General features: G+C 38.0%; 1 protein-coding gene across 1 annotated transcript; it reads right to left on the bottom strand.

Moving 5' to 3' along the window:
- Positions 1–283: 283 nt before the first annotated feature.
- Positions 284–12,641, bottom strand: LOC138978673 (protein RER1-like). Its single transcript, XM_070351465.1, has 7 exons — positions 12,500–12,641; positions 12,066–12,232; positions 11,357–11,461; positions 8,162–8,264; positions 6,923–7,001; positions 6,349–6,484; positions 284–3,901 (listed from the first exon to the last, which is right to left on the bottom strand). The coding sequence occupies exons 2-7, from the start codon at positions 12,141–12,143 to the stop codon at positions 3,812–3,814; spliced, it is 591 nt and encodes a 196-aa protein (XP_070207566.1). The 5' UTR covers positions 12,144–12,232; positions 12,500–12,641; the 3' UTR covers positions 284–3,811.
- Positions 12,642–12,652: the final 11 nt, after the last annotated feature.

Here is a 12,652-nt window from a genome sequence, read left to right on the forward strand (position 1 = left end):
ATCATTAGAGTCGATGTGTCTGTTGCGTGGGAAGGCAACATTCTGGAGGTGCTTGAAAAAGATGCCGTTTGTTGACTGCCACTGTTCTTTCTGGAGGACAATTCTCATTGTGTGTGTGTGAGTGAATGGGAAATAGTGATATGTATTACATTAACATACAATAATTATAATAAAGATTGGCATATGTGTATTTTCTCCGAGTGGAGCTAGTTGCATGTCTGGAAACACACACAAACAGAAACACACTCGCTCTCTCTCCCACAAAGAAAAACACAGCAAAATGCAGCATTGTACCAGTGATTATTCAAAACACAGTGATAAAAGTATCTCCTTCTGGGTAATAACATTGTAACACACAGAAACACCCTTATCATTCATATGGCAAAATTACAACAAAAAAGAGTCACAAAATCTTCCTTCTTTACATGTAAACAAATGAGGTAAGAGCAAGTAGTAGTGGCAGATACAAATAGGAAGACAAACAACGGAATAAACTATGTAAAGCACACAGAAGAAAGCTATATGATTTTTAAGAAACAAAAGTGCCACCTGATTTCTTCAAGCCTATAGGAAAGGCATTGGAGATCCTCAAACAATTATCAAAAAAAAATTTCTTTGAAAAGTTGATGTGTAGGTTCAAACAAACGATTCTCGCACCTCTTTTCCCTTTCCATTTACAAAACAATAGAATCTCTCAGGCATCTCAGGAATAAAATGAATGGGACCAAATACACCAAGAAATGTTGATGAATGTTAAAAAAAACACACAATTACAGCAGAAAGGAAAGTTTGAATGCTTTATTTTGCAAATATCTAAGTAATTTGTTTCAGGCAAAAGCAACATAATTATTCCCTGTATATGTCTTTGTAATATACATAGAGCTAGTTGGACAAAAAAGGTCAAAATACAGTAACCTTTTTAAAAACAAGAGGCGAAGCCTTCAAGGCTCACGTAAGAAATCGACAAACAGTAACACAAACTCAATCACTCCGTCACACATACACACACACAGTAAGCATTAGCATAGGTATTAGGTGACACGGTGCAAGAGTGCGAGACACTAGATCTAGATCTGTCTGTCTGTAGCCTACTTACGGGGACACGACTGCCAGATCGACACTGCGCTTTCGACAGCGCTTCCTCACGCAGACACTGGAAACACGCTATGCAGATTAACCTGCAGGAAATCTCCTTTGGTATCTTCTTTATCTATTTTTCTGGAGCTACGAAACCGAACAATGTGAAATCGTCTTCTCCGAATCGGCGAACTGCAGCTCGGTGATAACTGTATCTATACCACAATCCTTCACGCGATCTGACCTCACCTTGACCCCTGACCTGGTCTACATATCACACACCACACAAACCAGTCCCCCACCACCCGTATTCTTTGGATACACACTTTAACTACATACGTGCCGATGAAATGTTGATCATTGCTTCAATACTTTGAAGCTGTTGCTTGAATAATAACCAGGTAAAATTAGTATTTCGGTATTCAGTCAAATGTTAAAGTTTCTACCACAGACATACATACATACATACATACGCACGCACGCACAGACACACAAAAGTTAGCATCGCATAGGCTACACTTACGTGAGCCAACAAACAAACTAACAGAATGTGTACAGGAAACCATAGTACGGTAGCAAAACAATTAGAAAGAAACTTCAGAAGGAAGATATGGGAACGCAGAAGAAGTAGAAGAAAGGAGATAAACGCATACTGAAAGAATCGAGTGTATAGGCTCACATTCAGAACAGATTTCTAAAAAAGAATTCAGTCAAACGACGAGACAAACAAAATACACGACGACTGCTCTAACAAAGCTACAGCTAGGGATTACCACAAAACTCTACCACACATTTTGGAATATCAGCCTTTTCTAGTCAATACAAATGAAGAAACGGGGCACATTCAAATAGACCAAACCACTCATGTAAGCTCTCTTTCGTCGCAAATGATAATCAAGAAACAGATTTAGCTCTTAAAAGATGCAGAATCATATAAAATATACATAAGATGCAATCAATGCAGAATAACTGATGCGAGTTCAAATGAAATGACACTAATATGTACATGTGATAAACAGCCTTGAAAAATGTACAAATGTGATGATGTACATGCATACTAATGACTCACAATTAGTTATAATAAATAGTGCTTTGCCACAAACTCTCTCAGTCTCACATCCACACCACAAAACTAAGAACATCTCTCATTAGCATTTCATTTCACTTGACAAGAAGCAAATGGTGTACTTCAGTTGAACTGTACTTTATTTGGAGGGCTTCAAGAATGAACTTAATTGATCAACAGCTTACCTTTTTGTGAAACAGTTTTGAAGAATCGTCAAGTAGATAATTTACACCCAACTCCATTTATAAGACCTGATTTTATCCGATTTTTTAATGTCTTGAAAGGGGGATTCCACTGTAGTAGCAACTCTAAAAGCTTCTTCCTTAATCAGCAAAACTAAATTGCAAAGCACCAAGAGAAATCATATCAGAATGTTTCCACCGAGAAAACAGCCTTTGCAAAAAGAGTGGTACAGTGGAACTGGAACCCCCCATTTTAACTTTAAGACCTTGTTTTCTCAGACATTCTGTTCAGAACCTCCATAATTTACCTCCATTTTAAGACCTGATTTTTGCCGATTTTTCAAGGTCTTAAAAGGGGGGGTTCCACTGTATCACCAGAAGCTTAGTCACACTGTACAGCATGTACACCTACACTGCTTTACAACACTAATGCCAAAGATTGGCGTACGCACCCCTCTGTACTTTCTACTGTTTTCTTTTTCATCTGACCAAAAAAAAAAAAAAAAAAACCGAATGAAGGGGAGAGAACAAAAGGAAGGCAGCACACTTGAAACCAAAAGACAGTGAAGCTGTCCATTCTCACATAAAGTCAATGTCTGTTATATAAAGCAGGCCTAACGGTACTGGTAAGTTTTCTCAAGAAATCACAGTTGCTCAACACCAATGCAAACTGCAGTGCAAGCATAACCCACTCCCCACCAACATACACGGTACACACGCATAACAAACCTCATTCAAGAGAACGGCTCACAGGTCTGTACCCTGGCCCTACAACAATCAGCAATGATGGACAGTCCTCTCCATCTCTCTGTGAGTTTAAAACAATTTTTTTTTAAATCAATGTGAATGACACTTGCATCTGCCCGTTTAGCAGCAGAGGCAAGAAAAATAATGGGCTGTTTATCAATGAACAGTTTTTATTTTCCATGAAATCTGTGAAAATAGTATCTGTAAAAAACATGTATGTTCAGTTTATTCAGTAAAAAAAAAAAAAATAGACCAATGAAAATGAAATGCGTTCAGGTGGCTCAGTTACACATCAATTTTGCCTTTAGGTATTCGTTTCTGAAGTGATTAAAATTGACACTGAAACCTAGAATTACAACCGCTACCTTATTTGAAATATAAAAGCAACAACCTAGGAAAACAATAAAATCACCTTTATTTTTATTTCTAAATCCATAAAAGCTGCCAGGACAAACACCCGCAGTTACACTTTGCAAGGTGGGTCATTACTTTTTGCTACAAAAGTAAAATACCTAACACAATTAGCCCTTTCTATCAAAAAAGTTAGCTCCATCATTCCTTGCTGGGAAAAAAAAAGAAGAATCCAACAAAATATAGCACATAAAGCCATTTCCATCACACACACAGTACGAGTCAGATAAAGTGAAAATGACCCATACATGACACGCACATGGTTGAAACTAGGGCAGTGACATCACACACACACAACACCCTCTGGTGAGCAGCGGTCAACGCCTGTCTAATGGGAGACGACCTTTCCTGAATCCTCTTTGCCTTTGTATTTGGCTTTGCCGTGTGAGAAAGGCAGGTACCGATACTTGATCATGTGCTGCAATCAAAATGAAAACATTATCAGTAACCTCTTCCTTTCTTAGAATTTTTAATTCAAACCTGGCATCATTTTAACAATGTTTTACCGATACTTTATCATGTGCTGCAACCAAAATAAAAACATTATCGACAACTTCTTTTTTCCCTTAGAATTTCAAGTTCAAACCTGGCATTATTTTAACAATGTTATACATGTACTATGGGAACAACAACTCCACATTTTGTGAATGTTATGACAGCAATGAAACCTTCCACCAACATCATTAAAAGTAACAAGTCGCGTAAGGCGAAAATACAATATTTAGTCAAGTAGCTGTCGAACTCACAGAATGAAACTGAACGCAATGCCATTTTTCAGCAAGACCGTATACTCGTAGCTCATTGTCAGTCCACCGCTCATGGCAAAGGCAGTGACATTGACAAGAAGAGCGGGGTAGCAGTTGCGCTAAGAAGGATAGCACGCTTTTCTGTACCTCTCTTTGTTTTAACTTTCTGAGCGTGTTTTTAATCCAAACATATCATATCTATATGTTTTTGGAATCAGGAACCGACAAGGAATAAGATGAAAGTGTTTTTAAATTGATTTCGACAATTTAATTTTGATAATAATTTTTATATATTTAATTTTCAGAGTTTGTTTTTAATCCGAATATAACATATTTATATGTTTTTGGAATCAGCAAATGATGGAGAATAAGATAAACGTAAATTTGGATCGTTTTATAAAAGAATTTTTTTTTTTACAATTTTCAGATTTTTAATGACCAAAGTCATTAATTAATTTTTAAGCCACCAAGCTGAAATGCAATACCGAAGTCCGGGCTTCGTCGAAGATTACTTGACCAAAATTTCAACCAATTTGGTTGAAAAATGAGGGCGTGACAGTGCCGCCTCAACTTTCACGAAAAGCCGGATATGACGTCATCAAAGACATTAATCAAAAAAATGAAAAAAACGTATGGGGATATCAATCCCAGGAACTCTCATGTCAAATTTCATAAAGATCGGTCCAGTAGTTTGGTCTGAATCGCTCTACACGCACGCACGCACGCACGCACGCACACACACACACACACACATACACACACACATACACCACGACCCTCGTTTCGATTCCCCCTCGATGTTAAAATATTTAGTCAAAACTTGACTAAATATAAAAATCAAGAAACATGACCTCTAAAATCACTTACAGGGTTCACATTCTATGTGTTTATTTATATGTTTTGATGTATGTGATGTTATATCTGTGCACGAGCCAAAAGAAACATTTCTGTTTGTCTCCAATTCATATAATAAAGTTGTATTGAATTGAATCAACTTCTCAAATGATGGCATCAGCCAATGGAGTTTGCTACCTTTTGGTTTGATTTGGTCATGTTTTAACCCTAACACTGGTGCAATTCTGTAACACATGTTGCATAGCCACTGGTGAATTAACAGAGAGAAAAATAAAGAACAAGTCGCGTAAGGCGAAATTACTACATTTAGTCAAGCTGTGGAACTCACAGAATGAAACTGAACGTAGTCCGCCGCTAGTGCAAAAGGCAGTGAAAGTGTCGAGCCTGTTTGACGCGGTAGCGCTGTGCTTCATAGTACGCTTTACAGTACTTCTCTTCGTTTTAACTTTCTGAGCGTGTTTTTAATCCAAACATATCATATCTATATGTTTTTAGAATCAGGAACCGACAAGGAATAAGATGAAATTGTTTTTAAATCGATTTTGGAAAGTTAATTTTGATGATAATTATTATATTTTTAATTTTCAGAGCTTGTTTTTAATCCAAATATAACATATTTATATGTTTTTAGAATCAGAACATGATAAAGAATAAGATTAACGTAAATTTGGATCGTTTTATAAAGATTTTTTTTTTTTTTTACAATTTTCAGATTTTTAATGACCAAAGTCATTAATTAATTTTTAAGCCACCAAGCTGAAATGCAATACCGAAGTCCGGCCTGCGTCGAAGATTGCTTGGCCAAAATTTCAATCAATTTGATTGAAAAATGAGGGTGTGACAGTGCCGCCTCAACTTTTACAAAAAGCCGGATATGACGTCATCAAAGACATTTATCGAAAAAAAGAAAAAAACGTCCGGGGATATCATTCCCAGGAACTCTCATGTCAAATTTCATAAAGATTGGTCCAGCAGTTTAGTCTGAATCGCTCTACACACACACACGCACACACATACACCACACCCTTGTCTCGATTCGCCCCCTACGTTGAAACATTTAGTCAAAACTTGACTAAATGTAAAAACGGTTATATAGGTTTTCACATCCATGGGAGGTAATCAGAACCGACAGAGAGAGAGAGAGAGAGAGAGAGAGAGAGAGACAGAGAGAGAGTGTGTGTGTTAATGATATCGATACACAAATCTATGTACTTGAGTGAGAGGAGAGAGAGAGAGAGAGAGAGAGAGAGAGAGAGAGATTTACCCGTATCTGTCGCTTCATTGTGATTGTAAAGAGGATGATGAAATACATGACGAGAATAGGCCAGAACACTGGGATGTTCAATGCATCAAAAAAGGTGCATATCATGCCGATTACAACTGCTTTTGCGGCCGAGTACCTGTGAACAAGAACAAAGAATCTGGTCATGGTTTCCAAAGAATTGAACACACAAGAACAAAGAATCTAGTCATGGTTTTCAAAGAATTGAAGACCTCTTTACATTGGTCAATCAGACAGATTTACATAACAACCAAACTTAGTCATTATTTATGGACAATACCTGTTGATTCAAGAATTGTCATCACCAATGAAATTATTTGAAAACAATTCTTGAACTGGTACTGCACAGATGAATCATGATCAGTCATTTTGACAGTGTTTCTGCGAGCTCATTTGGAGGAAAGCAATTAACAACGAACATGAGCCTATTTTACATTTGCACATTGTCCCTTGCTATATTCGCCCTTTGAGTTTGAACATCGAGGGAAAACTGCACACATCCAAAAACAAACTAAAAGTTTGAGATGTAAAGTAGAGACTTAAACTTCATGCTTACCAAAATTTAAATTCAGGTAATCTCCTCATAAATGGACGAAATTCCTCATTTGATTTTGTTGGTAATGAAGGCCCATCTTCTGAAAACATATGACAACAACTATTAATTCTCCCTTCAAGCAAAAAACTCCCCTGATATTCACATAAGCAAATTAAAACATACACACATACTTTAAAAAAAAAATTCAGGTCTGTATTCAATGCAACCGAGACAACAAAAGTGCCGGATGCTTTTCAAATTAGACGCTCTCAATCAAGAATCTCATCACTGCGATTGATTGTATGTATCTGCAATCAATATTGTGAATTAGACAGCACAGATCACAAACATTGGACACAAACTTCTTGAAAGAAGAATCCTCTTCTTGAAAACGTGTCAGCTGTAGTTTTTGACTCACATGCGAAGCAAAAGTGAGTCTATGTACTCACCCGAGTCGTCCGTCCGTCCGTCCGTCCGGACGTCCGGAAAACTTTAACGTTGGATATTTCTTGGACACTATTCAGTCTATCAGTACCAAATTTGGCAAGATGGTGTATGATGACAAGGCCCCAAAAAACATACATAGCATCTTGACCTTGCTTCAAGGTCAAGGTCGCAGGGGCCATAAATGTTGTCTAAAAAACAGCTATTTTTCCCATTTTTCCCATTTTCTCTGAAGTTTTTGAGATTGAATACCTCACCTATATATGATATATAGGGCAAAGTAAGCCCCATCTTTTGATACCAGTTTGGTTTACCTTGCTTCAAGGTCAAGGTCACAGGAGCTCTTCAAAGTTGGATTGTATACATATTTTGAAGTGACCTTGACCCTGAACTATGGAAGATAACTGTTTCAAACTTAAAAATTATGTGGGGCACATGTTATGCTTTCATCATGAGACACATTTGGTCACATATAATCAAGGTCAAGGTCACTTTGACCCTTATGAAATGTGACCAAAATAAGGTAGTGAACCACTAAAAGTGAACTTATCTCATGGTAGAAAGAGCCAATAAGCACCATTGTACTTCCTATGTCTTGAATTAACAGCTTTGTGTTGCATGACCTTGGATGACCTTGACCTTGGGTCAAGGTCACATGTATTTTGGTAGGAAAAATGTGTAAAGCATGTGAGTCGTATGGGCTTTGCCCTTCTTGTTTGTTTCTTCTTTGAGACATGCTTATGTATGACGAAATCCAAACTTTATATATATTTCTGTGTGCGCCAATATGTATCGGTAATTCAAGTTTCCACTGACCATCGCTGTCGTCCATGACGGCAGGGTCGATCTTGGGTGTCAGGAAGGCGATGAAAAGATTTAGCAGGTAGATCCCCAGGGCGTATGTTACGATGTACCAGCCCTGAAACAAAAACAATAAGCACACATAGAAAGTTAAGAATGATAAATAGAGAAACTGAAAAAGCAATGAACTATAGGTCCAACTACAAAACTTGTTCCTGACTTTGTTTTTTAAAATTGGTTTAATTTAAATTTGTGCTATGTTAAACTAGTGGGGTCCTGATTTGGCCTGAACAGTCCGCTGGACCTAAAAGCAACAGTTAACTTACTAACTAACTAACTAACTACAAAACTTAAAATCTTATAGCTCTTTCTCACTAGCGAGGCCGGAGGTGTGCACGAGTTTCGTCCCTTTGGTTCGGTAAGTTCCGGTTAAGATAGAGGCGGCAGTCGAGCGCATGAACGTGAAAGAATTGAACGATTTTCTTCGGAAACATGGCCAACTTGTCAGTGGAAAAAAAGAAGAATTAGTGCGCAGAGCAAGAGGCACGTTTCAGCTGCGAAAAGATGGCAAGGATGCTATCGATAATGCTGTGGAAACAAATGATTCAAGTTAGCATTTGACAGACCACTTCGACTGTCAGTGTCACGAACTTGTAGCCTATGTGTTAAATGTTATCAATAATTATTGAGCACACGCGGAATTTGTGCGTGAATCAGTGAGTCCTTTTGATGCTTGGTAGTCATGCATTTATTGTTGTTAACTGGATGTGCGTGTTGTCTAAGGCTAATGTCAGACGGAGCTCGCAAAACACGAAACAAAAGCCGAACAAAAGCAAAACAACACACAAAAGCACCATGTTTTGCTTTTGTTCGGCTTTTGTTTCGTGTTTTGCGAGCTCCATCTGACATTAGCCTAAGAGCAGTTTCACATTACCAGTTCATGGCTCTTTAATGTTACTTCAGTTGTTTTACTTTACATTGTTTACCAACTTTGTTAAACTGCTATTGTTTGTATATGTTTTAGATAAATAAAACCCAAACTGTATCAACTGCGTCTGTTGAAGTGTGTGTGATTATCTGTAAAACAAGTCATTCATCAAGCTTCAGATTCATCATGTCTTTATTCTTTGAATACATATATAATTATATAATACACTGCATTGTCGTTCCTCGGCAAATATTTCAGCCAGCTGTGAATAAAAAACAAAATGTAATCACACACAGGTAATAAATATTTTTCCCTTAAAAACATAAAAAGCATAGATACACACCACACAAACCCTATTTATAATTTCATGTACATAATCCCACGTTACAAAATAGTGCACTCCTTACAACACACGCTCACACCTGGTTGGTTTGCGTTCAACTTCTCAGACATATTCAGGCATGAAAATTCTCCGTATTTTCCGTATTTTCCGTATTTTTGAAAAAAATAAACCGTATTTTTTTTATTTTCCGTATTTTTCCTTTTTTTTCCCTTTTTTTTTGTAATTTTTTTTTTGTTAATTTTTTTTTTTTTCCTAGTCATAGTTATAGTAAAATAGTTTTGGGGCCATGTTTGAATCCAATTTTAAGGCTCAGATAGCCCCAGATTGCACCAAATTGCACCCTTGAAAAAAAAATTCCGGGGGGGCATGCCCCCGGACCTCCCTAGAAGTCTTGGCGCTTGCGCCTGCGAAACTTGGCGCTACGCGCCTTCGAATTTTGTTTTCAGTATTTTTTTTTTTCAGTTTTCATGCCTGATATTTTAACTGGATACAAAAATTTGGAGTACAAACCAGCATCAGTTTTCATGCATACTAGTTTTATAATTTCTGTCTTCCATGCATTGGGAATGTAAGCATCAATGAGTGACATACACAGAGTCAATGACTGAGATTTATAGTGACACTAGAGACTACAGTCATACTGAGACACGGCAGTCCTTCTTACAGCTCATGTGCCTGTTACTGTTTCACACAGACAAGAGCAAAATGCACTAATGATTGAAGGAAGTATGTTGTACAACAACATTCTTTTACACTTTTATGTACATGAACAAATAATACCCATCTGATTAACTAGACGAGAAAGTCACTCTGTCAAGTTGCACAAAATCTTGTCATTTTCTAAAAGAAAGAGTAACACGTAGGCGCTGCTCCCAAGCTCTTTTCAGTTGCTTGTTTGTTGGAAGTTTATGTAGCCTGACAACTCTTCCTTCAATAATTTTTCCACGATAGTTATGGCAAATGACACAGTACTGCTTTCCACCACCACACACTCTGAGCGAGCTTTCTTTCAGTGCAGACGCCATGATGTAGAAGATACCGGAACTAACCCAGCGTTTCTCCTTCGTTGAAGAGCATGGAAAGATAACTCGTACTTGACTAGAAGTGAGAAAGAGCTATATCACTATATATAGGGCGGGGATGTAGCTCAGTCGGTAGCGCGCTGGATTTATGCCGCTGTCAGCGTGAGTGCGTCCCCACGTTCGGCGAGAGATTTATTTCTCAGAGTCAACTTTGTGTGCACACTCTCCTCGGTGTCCGAACACCCCCCGTGTGTACACGCAAGCACAAGACCAAGTGCGCACGAAAAAGATCATGTAATCCATGTCAGAGTTTGATGGGTTATTGAAACACAAAAATACCCAGCATGCTTCCTCCGAAAGCGGCGTATGGCTGCCTAAATGGCGGGGTAAAAACGGTCATACACGTAAAAGCCGTGGGAGTTTCAGCCCATGAACGAACAAACAAATATCACTATATATCAGCTCTGAAAGATGATTGAGGCCCCACACTAAACTTATAGTTGTATTAGCTCTGAAACTGAAAGATTAATCCCAACTATGTGTGACAGGATGTTGTACTTGTAGTGTTCCATACATTTGTTTACATATTAAACAATCTACTAGTCTCAGAAACTGAATGCAAGGTGTGCGCATGTGATATATATATGTATATTATTTGTATGTGTGTATTACTGTATACAACATTGCATCAAAACTGTATCCGCAAGATTCTCAGACAAGACTCTCTAACCATGAATACATCATCCAAAATTACGATGCAGACGCTGCTGTTTCCTGATATGAATGTTCTTTTAGTTTTTGCCACCGAAGCACTAAGTAATTAAGACACACACATGCGCGCACACACACACGACTGAGGTTGGGTTTTAGATTGTTTGAAATCCAGATTACAGCTTACCCTGAAAACACAAACTTACCTGAAGAAAGTAGACACGCAGTAAGTATGCAACACTGACACAAGCAAAAAAGACCCATCTCCCAGTAGTATATGGAGTAGCACGATCCAAGTAATGTTGATGAAGCTGAAACACACAGGCACCAGTCAAACTTTAATAATAATAACATTCAACGATAACAACACTTTTATTCAATTATTGTCCATTAAAATGGAACATTTTCTTCTTAATCTTAGTGTTCATTCCACATAACTTTCATTACTGTTGTCGTCTTCATTTCGAATGCTTACTAAGTTACATTCATTTGTTTTCTAACCCTGAACCCTAAAGTACACATTGTTACAATTTAAGACATCTCATACTCATTGCCATCACATACTCATACACAGCCAAAGAAATCTGTATACACTCAAATTGTATGTATAGCCATCGAGTTTATCAACCTAGAATCCAGGTTTTCCAATTGCTTCGTTTCCGGCCGCTTTATGTGGAGCACGTGATGCGCACAAAAATACTGGCGGTCTGGAAGTGTCGTCTGCGCAATGATCGCGGTGGCTTTCTTGACCGCCAAGGACGACCACGCACGTTGTGAGACGTCATTCGTTAGACCTCAATAGATACACTCTACAGAGACACTCTATTAAATAATTCATGAGTAAATTAAGACTTCGGTTATGTCTGAAGTACACACACACACACACACACACACACAGACATGTATGCCTATTACCTGGTCGATTCGTTTAAAGAATCTCACAACCGCACTTGGCTGTGAAGGCGAATCGTCTTTTCCGTCCAGAACAACCATGTTTCGTTATTTCTGCAGAGGCTTTTCAGAAAGCTAGGTGTAGAATTAGAACTTCCAATAGGTCTTCAGCGTGAAAATGCCCTCCCCACCTGGACGAAATAGGACAAAAATAAGCATAAGTTGAAATATAGTTGAAATTCCAACATACAGGAAACGAAAGAATGTGCAAGTTAGTCCAATTTCAATACGAACGCGAATGGTTTACAAGTGATATCAGCTGTGTAAGCTTCCCCAGAAACGTTCAGCAACTGGCAGCGGCCATGTTGATACAAGAGCCGGCACTGACGTCAACTTTATCAACTGTTACAGAACACATTCACATACTTAGAGCAGAAAAATATAACCTTGAAACCTACCTGAAAATAATGAATAGCTTAAAACCACTTCTACTAGCTTGTAAATTCAAACTAAAAAGATAAATTAGAATTTAGCCACGTTGTCGACTATGCCCCGCTGTAAACGGAAACATCATTCTTCGGCCTAAGCGGATATCCTCTTATGACTCACAC

Source organism: Littorina saxatilis, linkage group LG10, assembly GCF_037325665.1.
Source record: "Littorina saxatilis isolate snail1 linkage group LG10, US_GU_Lsax_2.0, whole genome shotgun sequence".
Taxonomy (NCBI): Eukaryota; Metazoa; Mollusca; class Gastropoda; order Littorinimorpha; family Littorinidae; genus Littorina; species Littorina saxatilis.

Bases quoted from the DNA above. Each gene is read 5' to 3' on its own strand.
- LOC138978673 (XM_070351465.1), bottom strand. From the start codon at position 12,143: ATGGTTGTTCTGGACGGAAAAGACGATTCGCCTTCACAGCCAAGTGCG. The intron at 8,265-11,356 runs GTAAGTTTGTGT...TTTTTGTTTCAG, and splicing joins TGCGTGTCTACTTTCTTCAG to GGCTGGTACATCGTAACATA. The intron at 7,002-8,161 runs GTCAGTGGAAAC...ATATGTTTTCAG, and splicing joins CGTCATGGACGACAGCGATG to AAGATGGGCCTTCATTACCA.